The sequence below is a fragment of the Gobius niger genome (assembly GCF_951799975.1).
Source record: "Gobius niger genome assembly, chromosome: 9".
Classification (NCBI taxonomy): Eukaryota; Metazoa; Chordata; class Actinopteri; order Gobiiformes; family Gobiidae; genus Gobius; species Gobius niger.
In genome coordinates, this window is record NC_136860.1 from 14402518 (window position 1) to 14425697 (window position 23180).

Genomic DNA, 23180 nt, shown 5'->3' on the forward strand with positions numbered 1-23180 from the left:
ACAGCGCACTCTGCTGCGTGGAAGAAAAATACATCATGTGTTTAAAAACATTTAGTTTTACTTTGTGCTTGTGGACTTCTAGTCTGAGGCCTTGCTTAAAAAACAAAACAAACAAACAAAAAACAAATGTACAAATTGTTTTCTCTGCCTGAAAACAAAGGTGGAAAAGAAGTTACGAAGCGAGCATTATTTTCTTCATTAGCTACATGTGATGTGATAATACCTTTTGTCAAACAAGGACCCCTTGAGCCTTCAATGAATCATTTTCAGTTTTATTGTCGCGTGCGCATCTTTATGTTGGCGAATAGCCCCACCTGCTGGCCAATCTGCAGAACTACACGTGATGTTTGAGCGCCGCGTCTACGCGCCTCCTCTGTCAAATATACGATGCTGATGCATTTTTAGACCCTGTTCCTTTAACATGTTGAAATATTTCACTAAATTGAAAGCAGTTGGCGATAAGCAGCACTATACCCCCCCCCCCCCCCCCCCCCCCCCTGGATTTAACAGGCAGCGCAGTGTCTATGAAATCCGTTAAATTAATTATAGCAAAAAGTCATTTAGCTGCTGAGCTCCGTTAGTTTCCGCGGTCGTTTTTGCTGCTTTAGCACCACTCAGAAACCCCACTTTCATTCAGGCTTGAAACCAGTGTCACATCAGAGGTTTCTGCTCTAGAGTGACTGACTGACTCAGTAGAGTGTAATTCCTGACCTCACGTGGCCTAACACTGTAAGACTGCATTTATATGGGGGGAACGGGACAAAATCAGAGCCAAATGTGGCTACTTTCCCCGGTGTAAAGCTGTGTGAACACAGACACCACTGGTCCTTTAAGCGCATCAATGAGTGTGCAGAGCGCGCGGGCTGTGCGGATGTGCGCGGCGCGCGCCTGCGTGTGCTCCGTTATTTTCCGGGTTGGCCTGGCGGACAGCGGTAGTGCTGCGCTGCGGCTGACACTTGTGTCGGGATTCGGACTCGGGAGGAGGAGAGGTCACATTGGACACACTCTCCGTCCCTCCGGCCGCCTCAGGCTGCTAACGCGCACAGCAGCATCCCACCATCATGGCGGATCCAGGCGAATCTCCGGCCACGGTCCCCCCGCTGACAACCGGCTGGCCAATTACCAGGGAGTCGTACGAGCTGCAGGAAGTCATAGGTTAGTACCGCGGTGTCGTGGAGCGTGTCTCAGCTGGAGGAAGGTTATCAGCTGGCTTTTGGGGCCTACCGGCTTTTTTCTCCTCGCGGAGCTATGCGGATGTGATCGAGCACATTTAAGAGCCGGCGCAGGAACAGATGTGCGGCTCACGCTGGTGACGAAGCACCAGAGGAATCATGTCAAAGCTTCAAAGTATGCTATCTGCTAATCTGATAACTGCCCCTGTGGCCACATGTGCTACACACTCACACAACTGGCTTTGTGCCTGTTCAGAGAAAGTGATGTCTTGCTACCACGTGACCACCCCAATACAATATTTTGGACGCATGTTGTAAACACATTCTATCCAAAAGCTGAGCTGTTTTCATTGTATTACAAAGTCCTCGAGCCGCTTTTAAAGGGCTGTGTCCTAAACTGGCCTGTGGCTTGTTTTGGTGTGTAGACTTTATTCTACTGTCAGCAAAACCATTCTATAGAGAAGCAGGCAACAAATACAGGAACTAAATATGTGGACTGTGTGAGGTCAGCAACATCTGTAAGCCACTTTTAAAGAGTAAAAAGTAGACTATAGTTTATGATATATATGATGCTTTGATTCAACCGTTTCATCACCATTTTGTGTGAGTAACCTTACCCCTGCCCCCTCTAAACTTAAACTGTAGGATTGGCAACATCTGTGAAGTCTTAGTAGCCTTTTTGACTGGGGCTTACAAAATGCAGATGGGCTGAGTTATCCTATCGCTCCTGATAAGGCATCCAGCTGTTTGCCTCTGTGTGAGATGAGCTAGTGTCCTCCTAATCAAGTGGCTACCAAACAGCCTTTGTGTTTTTGACTTTTTCTTATCTATTATTGACACACTGCTCCTCTGCTCTGCCGGTAGGTGTGAACTTTCCTACTGTAGCGTGGCCAGTTTGTAACACACTTATACCACAGTAGATACATTTTCAACACAGACAGTAGCAGTCGGATTTAGGGTTGACTTATGAGATTGTTTTATGTTTTAGTTTTTTTAAATGTCCACTATGTGTATACAACTTCTTTTTAAAATCTTATTCTTATCATGAGTTTGTTTGATGTGATAATGTCTGGGCTAAGTATTAATCAGAGTTTTAGTTAACGGACGATTTTATGAAGAGAATCAATGAAAAAGTAAAAAGGTTCTTGTAGGGCTGTGTAATTAATCAAAATTCAATTACGATTTTGATTATCACACTAAACGATTACAAAAGCAAACATTAAAACATTATTTTTCCTTTATTAATTATTCAAAAAGACAAACAATACGCAACAATTTCAACAGTTGCTATACATTTGACAAACTAACACCAAGCCAGCATTACAAAACAACACAAAATACAGTAGACAACAATACAGACAACACACAGCACTTGGCATTCCAAAAATAAAAATCAAATAAATAATCGTGATTATTATTTTTCCATAATCGAGCAGCCCTGGGTTCTTGAGTCATCTTCTGTCCTCTGTCGTTGAAGTGTAGGACGAGGTGTGAGAGTGTACATCAAACACTTCAACTACAGAAGATGAGTCAAGAACTTTCATCGAAGAGTCACAACTCCTGCATGACCGAGAGTCGACACAGATATAAAAAAAATGTTTATGTTCAAAAACAGTTATGACTCACTCATTTCTTTTTGGTATAAAATGGTTGCACGACAGCAGGTCTATGTCACTTCCTGTACCCATAGATCAATAATCCACATCGCAAATGTCAAACCAGGGAAAGCTAGGTCTAAATCTGGCACTTTATATTACCTGAATAATTGCAGTCTTTGGTTGTTTCTTTTCTCCCAAACAGTAGAAGGACGACTGCTCCTTCAGTAATCTCCCATGGCTTTTGTTTTTGATATTTTGCCTTTGGCTTGTGTTTTTGGACTGCAGGGAGCGGGGCTACAGCTGTGGTGCAGGCTGCCCTCTGCACACCCAGGCAGGAGCGAGTGGCCATCAAGAGGATCAACCTGGAAAAATGCCAGACCAGCATGGACGAGCTGCTGGTGAGAACCAAAAATATGGGCTATTATCTCCGCCTTGCGCGCGGATGCTTTGACGCCTTTGCCGCACTTCGCCATCACTCACTCTCTCCCATTGTGTGCGGCTTTGTTGTCATGTTGTGTGCACGCGCAATACTGTCGATACCGTCTGTATTTTGTTCTCGACAACTGAGATTTATCTTTACCCTGCAGCCAACAGCTGGATGCAGCTCATGTTTTTGTGTTCAAAAGGGGTAAACAAAATCCTGCCAAATTTACTGACACAATATAATAAAGCTATCTCTTTAGTTTACACTGTCCTTAAAGCCACACTGTGAAACATTCCAGGTTATATACTATTTTTTTTCAGTGGGTTATCAGCATATAGCACCAGGAACCAAACCTTTATGTATTTAAATCTCATGTTTGCTCACCTGTAGCAAAAGTAAAGCAGAAACACCTCCATTGAGACGAGCTGGTGATGTCCCTCTCCTTGTGAAGTTACATAAAGGTCTGGGTAGACACATGTAAGATTTCACCAATTAAAACACCTTTAGTGCAGTGTTTTTCAACCTTTTTTGAGCCAAGGCACATTTTTTTCATTGAAAAAATCACGAGACACACCACCAGCAGAAAATATTAAAAAATGTAACCCTGTAGCCTATATTCAGTCGTTCACATCAAAGTGTCTTGAATAGGAACACCGTATAGTCTCACTACCCACAATGCCACAGTCACCGCCACCTGCCGCATCCATGCATCAGTAATTCTCTTGTTTCAAAGAAATTAGCGACCTAATATGGAGTATTTATTACATGGTTACTCTACTCTAGACAGCACAGACACTCGAAAACGGTACAATATTTGTGGATAATAATGAATTTGTTTAAAAAAAAACAACTAGGTGAAATTGGATAATTTTCCAAGGCACACCAGACAATATCTCACGGCACACTAGTGTGCCACGGCACAGTGGTTGAAAAACACTGCTTTAGTGAAATAAATGCAGTTTTTTATTCAGTTCATTACGTGAAATGTTACCAGCATGGCTTTAAATTTTTAGCCCTATATTTAAAGCTTAAAATGTGTATACTGTACTTACACATTTCACTTGCTTCCCTTTTATTTTTGTGCTAGTTCTCTGTGCGGGCGAGTGTTTAGGTCACAACCAATGTGGCACTCGACTTGTTCTAAATAATAAAGCTGTCATGTGATATGTGACGACAATTCACGGGTTTCAAGTGAGGGAAATGAAGTACTGTGTCATAGCAATTTACCATTAAATATAAAGCTTCAATCTTTCCAGGGTCAAAAGGTTCTCTACAAACAGCGTGCGTGCTGTAACTGGAGTCATGTGGCTGGGATCTTGGAATTTTCTCCAAAATGACATAATAGCGTATGAATTAGGTTATACTTTTGGCAAGAAAGAGAAAAAAAATCTCAGTGCCTAATAACCAATGACTGGCACCTTATTGTATTGTAGTTTATAGCTATGTTAACCTGGAAAAGGACTGGACAGAGCCACAGTATACGATGAAATGTCTTAAATCATGTAGCTTTGGGACCTCTCTATCAAAGGAAAATATGATCAAATAACCTAATGAATGGACGCCCCTTGGTATTGTTATTCAAGGTGCCTGCCACAGTCCATATAATAAAGCTCATTTCAACTAAAGAAATAATAAAAAAGAGAGTTTTCAAGTGTTGTTTGTTAGGCTAACTACAGTGGCGAGAAAGGAGAGCGTGGAATAAGTAAGTACACCGCTTGAATCTCACTGAACTGCAGCATTTTTGTAAAAGAGGAAAGGTCAAGATTCATTCTGATCGTTGTGTGCGTCTAATCTGCAACGACTGAAAAGCAGTTATTGCTGCAAAAGAAGAGTCAGCCCGCTATTTAATACAGGGGTTCACTTACTTATTCCACGCTGTGGTGAATGTTTACATGCTACGGCCAATAAAAATATGATAAATGTAACTGTTTGGATGGTATTAGTTAAAGCAGACGGTCTTTATTCATTCTTATGATGTTGATGAAGACCAGACCACATTTAGTGACCAATTTAGGCAGAAATGTGAGAAATTCCACACAGTGCACTTACTTTTACTCCCCACTGTATATATTAAAACATTTGTCCTATGATGCACTCTTAGGTCTTGACCCACCTTCAGAACACAAAATCTCTATCCAGTTCAGTTAGAATCCAAGTCACGTTGCTCCCAAACCTTTGCTGCAGCAATATCGAAGCACAATAGATAGGCTGCATCATAGGCAGCAGAGGGAGGGAAGGGGGGGCGAGTTCAGCTTTGTGACATCTTGCTGGATGAAGCCGTCCCTCTGTCAGTCGTGCATGGCATGAATCAAGAATTTGCAGTCTTCTCCCTCTGAGAAAACCCTGTCCGCTCTGCCCCGTCTTCTAGTATTTACATGACATATAGCGCAGCGTTACTTTCTCCCATTCATTCTGTGGCACGGACAGTAGACGGACAGGAAGTGTTAAAGACAGCAGCAAATGAACCGCGTGAATCAGAAATCGAACTCTGGCCACTCCATATCGTGTAGTTGCGGAGACTAGAGAGTGTATAGTATGTGTGTGGGTATGTGTTCATTGTATTCCTATGCAGGATGTCACACATGCGGGCCAAAGAGCTGCCCATTGATTTTTTAAGCATGTACTGCTCAAACATCTGTTATTGCACAGCCGCATGGAACATTTCAAGTGGATCCGATAACGAAACAAAGATGCATAGCCTAAAAGACACAGTTGTTAGAGTTTAAGCGTGCTGAAGGGGCTGCTTGATTCCTGACTCAGAATAGCCGTTCCGTTGCTAAATCTGTGGTGTGTATTTTTAAGCGCAGTTGCTCGAATTGTGAAAAAAAAAAGAATGTCTGTGCCCCTTTTCCAACAGAAAGAAATCCAAGCTATGAGCCAGTGCAACCACCCGAACATCGTCACTTACTACACTTCGTTTGTGGTGAAGGATGAACTTTGGTTGGTCATGAAGGTTCTCGGTGGAGGTGAGCGCCAAGTCGTCCGCTTTGCCCAAGAACTCCCCTTTCTGTAATTACTATACAAACGCTGTTGTTCTTTATTGCCTAGGATCCATGTTGGACATAATCAAGCACATTAGCAAAGAAGAAGGCCAAAACCGATCTTTAGAAGAGCCCATTATAGCCACAATATTGAAAGAAGTGTTGGAAGGCCTGGATTACTTGCACAGAAATGGACAAATTCACAGGTAAACAGCGCTGACAGCTTATCGGTGTTCTCTCTTTCATTACTTGTTTTCCATTACAGAGGTGGGTAGATTGACCAAAGTAGTGGTAGTTTGACCCAAATAGTAGCACAGAAATCAAACATAGTACAAGACTGATTCGAGTTTTAGTAGTGAGGTATAATGACAAAACATAACTTAAAAAGATAATTATTATTAAAATAAAGTCATATTACATCTATATTCCTAATACACCATTAAATATATGCAAAAGAAATATGTTGTCTGTTGAGGTCATAGACTGTAAATAAGGAATGGACTGATTGTGGCTCCAGAAGTTCCTGGCTCCAATGGACTGTCCAATGAAACTTTTTTACCCCTCTTTAAGTCATTATTGAACGTGGGCTTGTCATTCTTACTGAGTTTGTTTTAACACGCTTGCAACATCGTCCCACTTCTTATTTTTGCCCTATTCTATAGATAGAAGCTGGCTCCAAAAACCCAGCCAAATTGCTAGCATGAACAAGCTTCAGTTAGCCCGCACTAAACACACTTTGTCCATTCTTAGTTTACAGTCCATGGATGAGATAGTAGAAATACGCGGTTTTTCATACGTCAACATGAAGCTTTTGCCACATACTCACAGTGGAAAGAGTAATGAGTGATAATTCAAAATGAAAATAATATTACTCACGAAGAAGTGCTATTTCTTCAATAAGTTAGAGTACTGAAGTAATTGTGACTAACCTCCTCTGCTGCTCTCTTGTGGCAAACCCAAATTAGCGATTGCGGTAATTGATGTGTAGTGCCTGCATGAAGGTCAGTGAGGCGGCCCAGAGTGGGTGGGCCCCCTTGGGCAGAGTTCCAGCTCGTGGTGGCCTGTTCACACGAGCGGAAGAATCAATGCTGCTCCACTTGTGATTTCACTCTGCGCTCTTTACCTTTCAGAGATGTCAAAGCGGGGAACATACTACTAGGGGAGGACGGCTCTGTACAAATCGCAGGTGAATCTACAAATGAGTTTTTAAGCCTGTCTTAACAATATTATTATAACATGTTTATTTGTTTGGTGCTGTGATCGTAAAACTCTCCAAACAGGTTCAAAATTAGTTCTATTTTAATATTATCTATATTAAGTGACAGTGTGATAATAAAATCGCGTACATTTCTTTTCTATCAGTACAAGAATCTACACTAACGATTACACATAAAAATATCCTTCAACTGCCGACCCCTGGCATTGCTCTCGATAATAGTTTTTGCTGTTTTCGAACATTCGTTAGAAGTTTAGATCTGTGAAAAATCTGTGATAAAACTCTATATTAATAGTATTAATTATGTGAACATTTCAGTATCAGACATCAAAATGATTGTATTTGTATTAACAGGACAGGAATACTTCCTGAGCCCACTGTGTAACAGGAATGTTTGCGGTTTGATCCTAAATCCAGCTGGTGCATGCTGTTGTTGTGTCCTTGGGCAAGACACTTCTACTACTAGGGCTGCACAATATAGTATCCCTAAATTGTCCAAAAAAAAAAAAATCTCTTAGATCTAAATTTAAATTCTCTTAATTCAGTCATGATACAGCCTTGTGCTGGTCCAAGTTTAGTCTTTGTGTTTGGATTTTATTAGTATTCTAAAAATATATCCTTTAATTAAATGCAGCCTACGTCGTCATAAAGTTTTATTATAATAGCGCAATATAAAAGGCAGTTGTCAAATATAAATTTTTTATGGCCATTGGATGTGTTCCATCCCCACAACAAGCAGAAACTTTACTAAACATGATTTAGCATTTAGCTCAGAGGCCACTTTTACACGCTAATGGATAATTCTTTTCTAAAGTAAATTCATTTATGATTTCTAACTGTCGGTAGTCTTTGATATCACCTGTATGTAGTTTATGAGTTGACATTAAGTAAGATAAGTAGATAATTCATAATTTGGGATGTTTAATGGCTAAATGCTAATTGAAAAAGTACATTGAGCAGGCTCACGAATGCTAAAAAGTTTCTTGGACTAGCTGGCTGGCTAACTGTACAAATACGTTATGCTTTTATTTCTGTGGTGCGAGAGATGATTAAAAAATGCATTGCCCTTGAGTGCCAAAAAGTGCAGCATAAATCTAATATATTATTACGTAAGAGTCCAAAATATATACACGACGGTCATAAAATTAGCAATAAAAAACTATTTATCAAACCACTAGCCTGACATTTATGAGGCTTGTGCGATTATTACACAACTTCATGCTAATGATCCAATAGTTTCTCTGTAATGAGTCTTATGCAGTGGTTTCAGAAAGTTAACACACCTTTTGTTAATCTTTTTTGTGTGGAGTTTAATACTAAAATAATTTGTAAAAGCACGTAGTAAAAATGTGACACGCAATGACGCAATCACGGTTGTGTTGACGGCGCTTGCTTTTTTTCTTTCAGATTTCGGCGTGAGTGCGTTCCTCGCCGCGGGGGGAGATATGACCAGGCACAAAGTAAGGAAGACATTTGTGGGCACGCCGTGTTGGATGGCACCAGAGGTCATGGAGCAGGTACACGCCGTCACGTTGGTGCACGTACTGCTTTAGGAACATGCCGTGAGTGTTTGTGTGTGCGCAGGTACGGGGCTACGATTTTAAAGCAGACATTTGGAGTTTTGGAATCACAGCCATAGAGTTAGCAACAGGTTCAGCGCCCTATCATCGCTACCCGCCCATGAAGGTAAGTCTCATGAGGATTTGTTTTTGTCATTCAATGTTTCGGCAAAATACTTAAATAATACAGTAAAAAACAATGATTAAATGACAACAGATTTGCTTAAGAGCATATTGCATAACTAGTATACTTTTCATAATAACATGGTGGATAAACAGAATCAAGTGTTTCCGACATTAACCTGGAATGCCACCGGTTGTCGGAAATCGCTGCATTTGAAGTAAATTAAACAACCCGACTACAATACTTTTACATTTCTTGTGTATTTAACCCTTAAGTTGTCCTTAAAGGGGCTAGATGCAAGTTAGCCATTTTATACTCACTACTGCCACCTCAGGTCACATGTGTAACTGCACCTTATATATTAAGCCCGTGCATGGCGGCAATTCGGACCCGAAGTTGTGGTGAACAGGTCTGGGCTCATTCTACACATTAGGACATTGCTGGAACATGTAGGGGGAGGAAAATACTTAATTTTAACATTTTTAAACTCTGTGTAGTCCCTTTAAGGGCTGGGCAAAAAATCGATTTGAATTAAAAATTGAGTTGGTAAGTCAAATCGATTAATACTTTCAGAAAATCAAAATTATTAAGCCACACCGCGTAGAAATACAGGCATTTATTTTATGACCGATATTTTCATCATTGAAAAATCCATCATAAATGTACAAACAAACATGTGCCTTTGCTGTGAGCGGCTCAGCTCTCCTGAGACATGACTGTAACTTTACCGGGAGCGGGTACGTCTCCAGCTCGTCTCCATGGAGATGTGACTAAACCAAAACTAAAATAAACCAAAATATGAGACTTACATTGGTTCGATCCTCATCCAAATCCATTCTTTGTTCACCCACTGCAGCAATTCCATTTTCTGTGTCGAGCTGTGTCATTGGAAGCGTGTTTTGTACTGATGGCAGTGGTTCAAAATGTTACGCAGTGTGCCTTTAATAATTTGGATGGTTTCCCAGCTCTGGTTATCCACACTTCAGCTCGGATACTATCTGTTACTCTTCTCTTTTAATGTAGTTGTGCATCTGTAGTTGTCTAATTTCAACTAGAACAGAAGGAAATTTTAAAATTAGTCAATGCAAGTTTATTTATGTTGAGCATTTTATAAACACAAGGCAACTCAATGCACCTATAGTATTTTTGTTTTTTAATTTCCTTAACATTCCGTTCTAGATATGTTAATCTCTTGTAAAATCTTACCCACTCTTTGTCTTTCAAATGCCAAATATTGAACTTGGTTTCACCCTTTTATCCCAGGTTCTAATGCTCACGCTACAGAACGACCCCCCCACTATTGAGACCGGCGTAGAGGACAAGGAATTGGTGAAGAAGTACGGCAAATCGTTTAGGAAACTTATATCCATGTGCCTTCAGAAGGATCCTGCCAAGAGGTGAGAACCGCGATGAAGGCCTTTCTGATCAATACCAAGGCCCCACTTAACATTCAGAGAGCGCTGTCCTCCCTCTGTCTGCAGGCCTACTGCTGCGGAACTGCTCAAGTGTAAATTCTTCCAAAAGGCCAAGGTAAATCTCATTTAAAGACACGCATCAATTCTAAAATGCTGTTGAGTAGAAAACAGAATCAATGTTTTTCCACAAAATACTTGGATTACATTTTTGTGTAGCCATTGCAAATCAGTACTTTCTTGATTCCGGTATGTATTGGCTTGTGCAGTTCAATCATTCAAAAACTTCAGATTCTCAGTGACGACAGATGTTTATTAAAGAGGGGGTATTCTGCTTTTTTCAATCACATAACACCAGTCTATATCACACTACAATGATGACCAAACCTTCTGTTGGTCTGTAAATGCAGTAAATTAGAATAACTGCCTTGTATAAAATTGCTCTCTCAAAATGGCTGTAGTGAATGTCTTGAAATAGGCCTCTGTCTCTTTAAGAACCTCTGACCCTTTCAGACACGCCCCCTCCACACGCTGTCTGTGGCATCAGTGGGGAGGGGGTTCTGCTGAGGAGCAGTGGTTGGTTACTCGGCTGGTGACGAAAGCTCGGAGGCGTCTCCAGGAGGTGGGGGCGTTCCTAGGAGGACTCAGGCAAACCTATCCCTAAAATGGCTGCAATCAGAGTTTTTACAGATGACTCAAAAATACGTGAATGCGCCAAGGCAACACTTCAGGCATGTTTTTAATGAGGGAATGACATAATAACATGATGTAAAGCTTGAAAAGTCGATTTTGCATAATACCCCCCCTTTAAAAAAAAAGCATTACAAATCCTTGAATGAATTGCCTTAAATGCCATTTCATTTTACATTTTCATTTGATAATGTGTATTTTTCCTTGACATTTACTGTAGTCGTCTTTTCATTTCCATGCTGAATTTTCGAATATGAGAGCACGACAAGGAAAACCTCAAAATTAATATCCAGCTGGTCAAAGCAGTTCTGGCACCATACTCTGCCTCTCTACAGAGACAGCATTGTTTGAGACTTATTATTAAAGGACAGAATGAAGGCGGGTTGACATATTAGCGTCAACATTGCAGCACAAAGCCATTCATTTCGGCCGTGGCTGATGTAACGTGATTAGCTCTAACCTTGATTCAATATAGCGCTTTTTAATGACCTTCCCTCTTGCTTTTTTGCCCTCTCTTTCAGAACAAAGAACACCTGGTGGAAAAGCTTTTGTGTCGTGCACCAAAGATATCTCAGAGATCTAAGAAGGTAAGTGTCGTCCTCGCTCGTAAAACAAACCCGCTATTGACTAAACAGGTCGCGCAGTCCGCCTTAATGTTGCATTTACAGTCAACATTTTCACCACCTCAAACACCCGCTGGAATAGAAATAGGGGCCGCAGAAAGCAACAGGCAGGCTGAGGTCAAAAGGATGTAAGACGCATGACAGGAGTGGAGGAGAGAAACGAATCCCACTTTGAACTGGCTTTTCTGAAATGCCAAAGAGAAAGCCTTGTCAATATTGACTAGTTACTGTCAATCTTTCAATAGAAGAAGAAGAAGAAGATCTATATTTATCTAACGCTTTTCACAGACATAGTCACAAAGCGCTTTACACGAGACAATTGATAGATACTAATGCCCTATTTTACAGATCATGCTTTTTGCAATACGGTTATGTAGGTTTAGAAAAGTATCTACTGGCATGTCCTTGTGTTAAGGTTGTACTATATGTGGTCTGGAGCAGTATTTTGCTTAATTCATGGAATTTTCTATAAGTATGCCCCTTTTAAAGCCTATAAATGAAACAGTTCTGCACTTTTCATGGCCCCATTGACTTACTAGCATGCCGTCAGCTTAAAACATCGGCTTGCGTTTAAAAAAAACAAAAACATCGGCTTGCGTTTTTTATTTAACACAGAAATTATTTTAAAGCCACAACGCGTAAGATTTGACCCAATAAACCAAATTTAAATACAAGCATTTGTTTTATGATAGATATATTCACCATTGAAAAATACCTCAAAGAAACTTGTCCTTTTGCTCTGAGTGGCTCACCTCTGCTAAAACATGACTATAACTCTAGGTCGTTTCCATGGAGACATCGACTAAAGTCAGTAGAATTGACTGGTTAGGCCCTCATCCAGATCCATTCTTTGATTACCCACTGCAAAAAATAGCATTTTCTGTGTCGAGCTGGTCATTGAGAGCAAGTTTTGTGTTGATGGTGCAGTATAGTCCAAAATGTTACGCAATGTGCCTTTAAGTCGTACCCTCCAAACTACTAGGCTAGTTTATATTGTCTTTAACATGGTAGGGCAAATAGGGCGCCGTTTACCAATATGGCTGATCATTGGTCTAAGGTTAGGGTAAGGCATTGAGTCCTGGTCATTATATTGTTCCCCTGCCATCCTACATTATATAAAGCAAATGGTAAAGACAATTTCCCCAAGCTGAGGGGCTGAGAGGAGTGGAAATTCCCTGTGACAGAGCAGCTGTAGTTGGGAGTACATGGAGTGTGTACAGTTAGTGGAGGGCAGTGCGGGTGCAGCTGCATGACGTTAGCATTAGCCATGTTATGGGAGGAGCTATTGATCGGTGATGTTGTGTATGCAACGTCAGCTCGGGTGATTGATCATTGTATGACAGGCACAGCCACACGTGTCCTCAGAATAGATGGTGGCCATATCATGCGTAGTGTATGCTTTAAAACAACCTTCTGGGCACCTCAGCCTTGATAATTTACATTTTACAATTTGGAAATAATGTCTGTGTAAAGAAATCCCAGTTAGGAGTGACAGACTGGGCTGGTCAGGATTTCAAATTGGCCTGGAACATCCTCTGCAGGCAGTAGTGAGAATGACACGTTGTCTAACAGTGAAAACAAGCTTTCACTTTCAGCTGACGGTATGCTAGCACATCGGTATCACCGTGATGAACACACTTTGAGCACAGAATTGTTTAAAAAATGTAGAGAAGAGTGTTTTATTTCTGATGCTTTAGAATCCAGGAAGTACAGATTGTAGCAGAACTACGTGATTGAAGCAAAATACTACTCCAGGTATGTGGTCGACGAGGGAATTACGCTGTACATGATTAATCTCTTAACTGAGTACATTTTCTCCAGTTCATCTTTACCCAAATCCATCAGGTCACAGCCTATTGGCCAGTGTAACACCTCATTTGAAAGCTAAGACCTACCAAATGGATCTTTTTCCTCACGTTGTTGTCATTTTTTTTACATTTCCCATTGCTTTTTTGTCACTTTTTCCATCACCTTTTTTGTCACTTTTCTGTTGCTCTTTTGTGACTTTTATCAAATCACTTTTTTGTCACATTTTCGTCACGTTTTTGTTGCATTTTCCTCCTGGTTTTTGTCTAATTTTTGTCGCTAATTTGACACTTTTTTGAAGAAGCTTTAAGATTCGGGTAAAGCCAAACTGGAGAAAATGAGCTCTGTTCAGGTGGGGGTTAAGAGGTTAGAAGATCCGAAAAGATGGATTTTGCCTAAATCGTATTTCTTGTCCTGTATATACAAACCAAAATCCTAACATACTGTTCGCACACATTTAGTATTGCACCCAGGTTAGATGGACACATAAATCCTTGTCTTTCCCGGCTGAAACAAGATCCGGTGCCCTTGTCATTTTGTGCTGATTTGACCTACCGCGTTGTCTACAATACTCACTCGACACACACACCGGAAAGCAATACTGGCCAGGCATTTCATCTCAGCGGGAGGTGACCTTTTTCTTATGGGGAGCACTGCAGCCACTCTCTTTGAAACTACGCGGGCCAGTCCCCCTCCCCACCTCTTTGTACCCTGCCCTCCGTGAACTTATTTCTCATCCGCTCCTTTCGACGGCGTTTTGTGCACGGCTTATGTAATGCACAAAAGCTGTAGAGCTCAACAGTACCGCACACCTCGAAGCCCACGCCCGGCTCCAGAAAGTACAATTCACCTTCTTTCTTACACGTTCTTATAGACTTGTTTGGGAAGAAAAGCCGAAAGACACCAAAATCCTTAATGTTCTGGTTCATGCATTTTCAGATACATTTTCTAATTCAATTTGTGTGTTTTATGTTCATTACCACACAGCCGATAAGCCTAGGAACCAGAAAGGGGTTAAGAAGTAGGTGGGACAGTTTATCTCCTTTGCTGCTGGGCCGAGATGATGAAATGCCCTTTTTCATTGATATTGAATATTTTTGAAGCAATTTTCTGTTGTTATTTTTACGGCAGCAGTGCGAATAACTAAGATTCGGGCTGGGCACCGTTTTTTTGGATACTTGGTTTTCGATACCGATACCTGAATGATACTTCTCCCAATACCTATACTAAAGTATTTGTCATCTCGAACCAGAAAACAGAACAATAATGTGTGGAAGATCTGCATATTTACAATATATTTTCAATATAAATGGGGGGAAATTGGAAGAAATTGTGGCAAAACTAAGGAAAAATTGTGTAAAGGAAAATGGGCCAAAAATAGGGAGTACTTTGGGAGAAAAATGGGTGAAAATGCGGGGAAATAAGGAAAATATTAGAAAAAATTACAGGAAAAATTGGGAAAATAAGAAAAAATTACGGGGAAAAATTGTGAAAATTGGGGCAAATGTGGAAAAATTAATGGGGAAAAATGGGGTAAACAATAAGCAAAAATAAATAAATAAATGGGGAAAGATTTTTGGGCCAACAGCATCAAAACATGGATCTACAGATTATTTTTCACTACCTGCTTTCGATACTTTTATTTTTTCGATGCCAGTATTACCTTAACTTCTTTTTCGACACCCTGGTATCATTTAACAGTACCCAGCCCTAACTAATATACCATGAATTTTGTACTTGCTTTGAACTGCAGTAATGTCTGATATCGTATGTAGCTGCTAAAGCGTCCAGCAGAGGGCGCCCTATTCAAAAGCATATCGACAGCCTGAACGACTCCTCTGAAATCCATTGGAGGGACATGAACTGTGCTTATTGAAGTATTACATCATAAGTGAAGGAGACATTTCGAGAGCCAGCTATTGAATACAGATACGCAGCCGAGTTAAATTCATAGAAGAATGACTTGGCTGGATGCCACAGCGCGTCTGAAAAATTTACTTTGTTTACCAGATCAATATATATGTCATTGATATGGATAACCCGCTATTCCGCAGAATTACAGACGTTATTGCGCAAACAAGGAAGAAAGATACAGACATTCAGCTGCTAATGTTCAGTCAATGAGAAAACACTGCACGTTTACACTTGTTTGCATGCTTTTATTCACAGTATGTAAATTGTATGGTATCAGAATATTAGCATGGTCAATAAACTCCCAAAGGAGACAGACTGGAGCAAAAAAAAGTCTTGCATTTATCATCTATTTCTTAATGAAGAAGAGTGAGTTGTTCTCTGTGTGTTTTGCTTAAGGAGCGTGAGCAGAGCCAAGGTTTGGACAGTAACCCCCATCACGCCGGAAGGGTAGAGTTCTGTTCCCTTCGACTTTGGTAGAGCTTGGGGGTTGAAGTTCACTGTTGTAGCATCGTAGTAACATTGTGTGTGTTTTGCCCCAGTGTGTGCCGTTGACATTATGCCCAATCATGATGGTTCATGAAGCTTTTAGCATTAGCAAAAGCTTTTAACATCGACATAACTAAACTGATAGGCTCTGCGGCTATCAGTTGCCCTCGCTAGTGTCTTTTTACTGTGGTGGTTTGATGTGAGGTACTAAAGTGGCTTTACAATCTATTCTGCGTTTCTTGCGCTGCGCTGAAACCAGTTATAGTATTAGCTTTAACCGCTCATATGGTTTGTAGCCTGTTTAATCAGTTACAACTACTGCACTTTATAGCCTTTTCGTAGTAGGATGCTAATAGACAAATACTACTTATTATTTTATGGTGCTTGGTTAAAGGGATATTTCAGGATTTTTGACATAGGGCCTCATTTCCTAGTTATCCAGAGTGTTGCTGATTTCTGGAGATATATTTTTTTTGTAATTCATGCAGTTCTTATATTTGAAGAGTTCCGTGGTGCTAGGCTAGTGCAAGGCTAGCGCATTTCTATGGTATCAGCTAGCCTGCATTAAAAACAGTCTGACACGCTCCACAGAGCACCTGAGGCAAATCACTTATAACACCAGACTAACCATATAAATGTCTGTGTCGATAGAATAATTTTTGGAATATAACTGACCTTGCATCACATGAATGATTGCATTTTGAGGAACTATTTTCTAGCAGATCACTCCGCCGCCGCGTAGTTTATACAACCACGAAGCTGATGCTACTCAAATATAAGTTATTTTAAATGCAAAATGATTAAAATTATTCTATCGACACTGACATTTATATGGTTAGTCTGGCGTTATAAGTGATTTGCCTCAGGTGCTCTGTGGAGCGTGTCAGACTGTTTTTAATGCAGGCTAGCTGATATCGTAGAAATGCGCTAACCTTGCATTAGCCTAGCGCCACGTAACTCTCCAAACAGAAGAACTGCATAAATTACAAAAAAAATATCTCCAAAAACACAAGGAAATGAAGCCCTATGTCAACAGTCGTGAAATATCACTTTAATGTTCATGTAAAGTAGCCCTTAGTAGACATACAGTCTGTAAACAATTTAGTATCCACAAATTAGCCGTAGCTAATGAACCTAGCATGACATTAAAAGAGTGTAGACTTATATAACATAGTAGTAGTTCTTAGCTCAATATTACTTAAGCTCACAACAAAACAATACGACATAACTGCATTAAAAAGCTTTGCATACTGAAACATTAAAATGAACCTGTCCTACTTAAAATGCTTATAGTTTTAACGTAATGACACAACAGTAGTATGCTACAACTAAGCTAACAAATTAAGTTAATTTGCTTCTTCAGTTGTAGAATGATGTGCCTAAAGCGCAATGAATGAATAAATGATGCCGAAACTAAGCATGTCTTTTCTTCTTTCAGGTGAGGAGGGTCCCGGGCTCTAGCGGGCACCTCCACAAGACGGAGGACGGGGACTGGGAGTGGAGCGACGACGAGCTGGACGAACGCAGCGAGGAGGGGAAGGCAGCGGTCAATCAGGGACGAGTGAGTCCATCACAAAGAGTGTCGGTTACAATGCACCTCCGCCCCCACGGTCTACCCTTGCCTACCCATCCCACTGTGAGCAGGACATGGAAATGAGCGTCAATGCTGAGAATGTGTTTGAGATCTGTGTTCAGGGTTCTGGTTTGAAGGAAAATGACTGACTATTCTCAAAACAAGCTTAATCTTTGAACTTGGGCTGCACAGTGCGAGAACAAATTCCGATATTTGGATTATTTGTTAAACCATCTCAATACACTACAGTAAATCTGATATAGTACCGGTCAAACTTTTGGAAGCACTTTTTATGTATTGGCTTTTCTTTATTTCCGACACTGTTTACATTGTGTGATACTCATTTAAGACATTAAACTCTGAATGAACACATGGGATTATGTAGGAACCACAAAAGGGTGAAATAGCTCAAAATATGTTTCATATTTAAAATTCTTCAAAATCGCCACCCTTTGTTCTTGGTATTTTTTCAGTGAGCTTCAAAGGATATTCCCCTGAAATGGTTTTCAACTGTCCTGTGGAGTGAAAACCATCTCTGATGCTCATTGGGAAAATGTCAAAGCGAAAGGCGGCTATTCTCACGGACAATTAATGAGTAAAAAAACAAAACATGCTACGACACCTGCAGTGGCGCTTATGGCCTCTAGGGGCATTAGTTTAAAACACTATTCCATCTGTGCTTATTCTTAAATTAATTCCTACTGTCAGAATCTACAATGTAAATACTCTTGAAATAAAAGAAAAAGCAATAAATAAAAAAAGCATTTCCAACCTTCCAAAAATCAAAGTCAAAAACAAAAGTCATAAGCATATTGTTTTGACAAGAAAAAACTTTGACTAAAATACAACTTCTGCACATTACTAAGTTACCATGCGCTTCAGGCTGTGTTGAAACAGTCTGTCATTCAGACTGACTGACCTCTGATTTTGTGGCCTCTTGCGATATGAATTTTGGCACCACCTGATATTATGATCAGGCTAATTTGTCGATATATTGGAAATGTTGGCGAGGGCCTTCACAATTTGACAAAGTGCTACTTTCAGCCATTTATCGCTCGATCGTAACACATTACACTAGTATTCAAACTCTAAAACATCTGCCATTTTTTGTCAGTATCATCTTAACTAATGCACTAATTCACATTATTAATTTTAGGATAGCTGAATATTATACATTCTACATTCAATGAGGATTAAATGTATGTTATTTTATGTAAGATTTGATTGACAGATGCTTTTTACTATATAGGATTCACTGTGTGAATTAGTGTGCTTCAGTTTGTGGAAGCCTGGCTTCTACAAACTGAAGGCATCATTTTTAATTATATTAAGTAAGTTGTTGATTTCCTGCTGTTTGTACCGCCTTTAACGCTAAAGTTACTTGTGTTGTGATTTTCCTTCTAGTCACGAAGGGTCAGAGAGGAGGCCAAAGAAGTAAGTCAGAGATATCTCTGGTGTACTAATTAATCAGCAAGTACTGTACATTCATTTCATTGTTTTTTGTTTTTGTTTTTCTTTAATTTTATCATACTACCAGGCGTCATTCCTAATTCAAAAACTTTTTTGTTTCTTTAAATTTGACACCTTTGTTTTTGACAACTTGAAACAATGTATTAGGAGAAAAAAATACAGATTTCTCTGCAAATAAAATAACTGCATTCTCTGTTTGAATAGTAAGGATTGATATAGAAGTTTGAAAACACAATAAATAAATGCGAGTCTACAGCTATTGGTAAAAAAAAATCCTCTAATTCTAGTCTGTGAAAAAACAAAGCACCACCTTTAAAACAAGTATCGTGATTGCAATTAATCCGATATTTCTGTTTTAAAAAATCATGCTACACTATCTATCATGCATTTTTGAACATTTGTCTGACCTGGTACGCAGCTTTTTCGCCGGACTTTCTCCTCTATTTGTAACACTGAGCCGCGGTGATGATTTTTCCAGGATTTGGTAGCGTTTTCACAAACTCGCCTTTCATTTTGTTGTGTGCCAGAACGAGGTGAACGCAAACAGTGTCCCTATCGAAGGCTTGTCTCTGCAGCATCCCCAGGTGAGGCGGCCATTTGCGGTGAATCACGGACCTCAAGGCGCACTAATTGTCTTAGGTGTTCAGTCGAGCGTCTGCTGCCTACGCTGTGGACTTTTGTGCATTGGGCTGCTGCTGTGTGCACACATGCTTTGCTGTGATCGTGCCTCGCTCTCTTTCTCTGCAGTAATAAGTCAAAGTAAAGAGCCGTCATTATCAGTTGAGTGCATGACTCTTGCTCATCTATCTATCGCAGCCTATTTTCTGAGGCTATAATGCTGTGGTGGAAGAAAGACTCATCAAAGTGCTGACACCGGACCAAATAAGTTAAAAGTAAAGGTATCATAGTGAAATTTTGGTAGCGCTTTACATGGCAGGACAGGAATAGCAGGGTTATAGCATAATTAAAGGTGGAGTTCTGGTAATTACTCATGGAAACGGCACAGAAGCTTGTAATCTTTATGTCTTGTTAAAAACTCAAATTTGCTGGAAACGTGGTCAGTATTTAATATCACAACAGAAATGCAATATTCCTATATCAGGGATAAATGTAACAGAGTAAAGTCGCTATGTTGCTATATTATGCTTTGGCTGGAGACAATAGTAACACGTAGTGGTCATTTGTAAGCATTTTTTCCATTTTATTTGTTTTAGATCTATCAATAAGAGTTAATAATGATGTCAGAGTTCACCTCGATTGCCCTACTCTTTCCTACTTATGCTTTCCTTGAGATGCATTACCCAAAAACGACATAATGCGTACTAGCAATAGTTGCATATTTAAACATATTTAAACCAAGCCTTTAAAATGACCCTTGTTCTAATTTGGAAACACATACAGCTGTATTTGCATTAATGAAGAACTAGGACCTTTGCTAGCAGCAGCAAATATGTAAATAAATGTACCAAAGTCCTAAAAAATGCTGATGGAAAGCCATAAATACTAGAGGCTTTTAATGCTTGGTTTAAATGTGCTTCTTAAAGCAGCATTATGCAACTTTTTATACGGAAAAGACAGTTAATATTTGTGCATATTTGACCTCGAAGTGACCCAGTGGCTGTATAAATGGTCAGCAAGGCGCCTTTACTTTCCATCACAGTGGCCTCTGCAACGCTCCAGGATCAATTGTTTTGAAGGTTTTCTGGTGAGAGGCTTCGTCTGCAGTGAAAACCTTCCAAACAATTGATCTTCGAGCGTCCTAGAGACCACTGTGATGGAAAGTAAAGACGCCATAGATACAGACGGCATCTCGTCATAGAAGGGGGCGGGGCTTCGCCGAGGGGGAAAATAGAATCTTTAGAGAAACACAATTTTCCACTCTTTTTTGCCATTTTCTGTTGGAATGTCAACTTATTTATCACATACAAATAAAGTCAAGTGTATATCGGGCCCAGATGGATATTTTCTCACAGCAGATTGTGCAGTAGATGTGAAAAAACGGCAGTTGTAGCTAGCGCTAGCTAACCGTTAGCATTAGCCCGATGCTAACATGTAGCATCAAGTTAGCATTCTCCGTTATTCATGTATTTATGGGCTGTTGAACACTTTGCTCCTCCCCATGTCTTTGTATCATTATTTAGTAGAAACTATGTTCATATTTCAGCATTTGCTACAGTAGTTTTTGAATAATTAGAGAACATTTTCATTTTTTCAAAATTGTTTTCCCCCTTAACTGTTTTCAAAAATGACCATATATGGGCGATTCCAGAGATGCCGTCTGTATCTATACTGACCACTCATACAGCCGCTGGATCACTGCAAGGTCAAACATGCACAAATGTCAACTTTTTTTTTCACATAAAAAGTTGCATAATGCCGCTTTAACATTGCCATACGTTCAAACTGGCCTCTCGGTCTACATTCGATCTTCAAAGCCACTTTTCTTCTCAAACCGACACAAAAGCTTTGCTAATCTGTCTGTTCGGAGGTCGCGGGGGCGTCCATTTTTTGGCTAATGCAGCTCAAACGTAGTCATTACTGCTTATCTGTGCCGCAGCGGCCAAACAAACTGCCGAGCCAGTGTGAAAGAAGGTCAGCTCACTCATCTCCGAACGCCCTCTCTCACGCAGGTGGAACCGTACGACGACGCCCCCGACGGTCAAGGCGCCCGCAACATGGTCCTGCGGCTAAGGTGAGAGCGTGGCATGTTTGTGCTTGCCCCAATTTTAACAACAGTTCACCCGACCTTGTGACGTCGCAGCATCCGACCTAAAATGTTCTGCTACATTTCTCTTCATCTTCTTCATTCATTCGGGGCACGTCTGCGCTTGGATGGCGATCGATGGCTCCCTCTACGGCCAGTCGTCATTAAGTTGACAAAAATAACGCGTCTCTTTTGACACCGCCGGCGGAAGATTGAGGGAAAAAGACTATGCGGTAGACACTGTATTGGTCCGTAAAGTATTATCATGGAGTTAGACCTAATTGCCTGCAGCTTTGGAGGAGGGTGGGGGGAAATTTTGGCATCTCAGTGCATTCCCTCATCTCCCTTTGTCTTTGAGCCGGCGTCACAGCCAAGAGGGTGATGCGCTCCGCTTGTTTTCTCGGCTCGGGGCCATAGCTGCTGGTCATAACAGTTTATTCTGTTTTGGACATTGTAGGATTAATGTGTTGTGCAGTTGTTTAGTTTAGAATCTCATAAAAGTAGCAGAGTGTAACAATAGATCTTGTATGGAAACGGAAAAGCAAAAAGTACTGGCTATGTCTTGTTGACTGTTTGGCATGTGCGTCAAAGTGAAAAGCCCGGCATAAGCTTTATCCTCTTTCCTAGGTATGAACTATTACTATTTCAACAACTTTTACTCCCCATACTGCAGTTTCTTTAGCCCTAAACATGAGGTCTTCCATCGAGCAAGACTGTGGGGTGAAGTGAACTGAGTGGACCATTTTGGTACGGGACCCCAAAAATCTGGGCCTTATTCTAATCTACTTAGCAAATAAATAAACTACACCAGCTTTCACGTATACCCCAATGAAAAAATTGGCATTTGACTCAAGTTTTTGTTTGAACATAATTTTAAGCAGGGATGCACCGATCTGATACTTTTAGCGGATATTGGAACCGATACTGAGAAAAATACGATATTGGGCATCGATTCCAAATATGTGATACTAAACCGATACTTGTTTTGGCTCTCACTGTTTTAAAAACACACATATAACCAACTAAATCTAATCCCTTCGATAATTCAATAATTCGATAAGCCAATCATTTGTATTTTTTCCTCCGACAAACCCTATGAATGATGCTTATCCTCAGGTGTCATTGTAAATTTCTGGTTTGGACATTTACAATTGCAAAACATACAGTATAGCTTTGGGAAAAGGTCTTTGCTTTCCCGTTGAACTGAAGTTCCAAATGCCTCGTTATGTGCCTTTTAGTATGTCTAAAAAAGAGCAGATTTGGTGTTTTTGTTTTGTATTTGTCATGCAAATATCTTAAATGCAAACTTGTATTTTTTTGCCTTTTAAAAAGAGATGAATTAGATTTGGGAGTGCAGAACATCAAAACAACAAGTGCCTCTGAACTAGATAAGGGAATTAGTGTTTATTTTGGATGTGTTGTCCCCCT

At 40.3% G+C, this 23180-nt stretch overlaps 1 protein-coding gene across 9 annotated transcripts in view; it reads left to right on the forward strand.

Moving 5' to 3' along the window:
• Window positions 1-854: 854 nt before the first annotated feature.
• stk39 (serine threonine kinase 39) overlaps window positions 855-23180 on the forward strand; it is a 35005-nt gene continuing 12679 nt past the window's right edge. Inside the window, exons 1-15 of one of the 9 annotated variants that reach the window (XM_079562907.1) lie at window positions 855-1155; window positions 3056-3168; window positions 6056-6160; window positions 6243-6381; window positions 7306-7361; window positions 8799-8908; window positions 8976-9077; window positions 10338-10471; window positions 10556-10604; window positions 11698-11763; window positions 15916-15966; window positions 17444-17641; window positions 18983-19012; window positions 19576-19632; window positions 21679-21740. In XM_079562907.1, the coding sequence (XP_079419033.1) occupies window positions 872-1155; window positions 3056-3168; window positions 6056-6160; window positions 6243-6381; window positions 7306-7361; window positions 8799-8908; window positions 8976-9077; window positions 10338-10471; window positions 10556-10604; window positions 11698-11763; window positions 15916-15966; window positions 17444-17641; window positions 18983-19012; window positions 19576-19632; window positions 21679-21740 (1556 nt within the window). In that variant the 5' untranslated portion in view covers window positions 855-871. Of the gene's footprint in view, window positions 1156-3055; window positions 3169-6051; window positions 6161-6242; window positions 6382-7305; window positions 7362-8798; window positions 8909-8975; window positions 9078-10337; window positions 10472-10555; window positions 10605-11697; window positions 11764-15915; window positions 15967-17443; window positions 17642-18982; window positions 19013-19575; window positions 19633-21678; window positions 21741-23180 lie in introns of all 9 variants that reach the window. The other 8 variants (XM_079562910.1, XM_079562913.1, XM_079562909.1 and 5 more) reach the window with 8 other exon arrangements.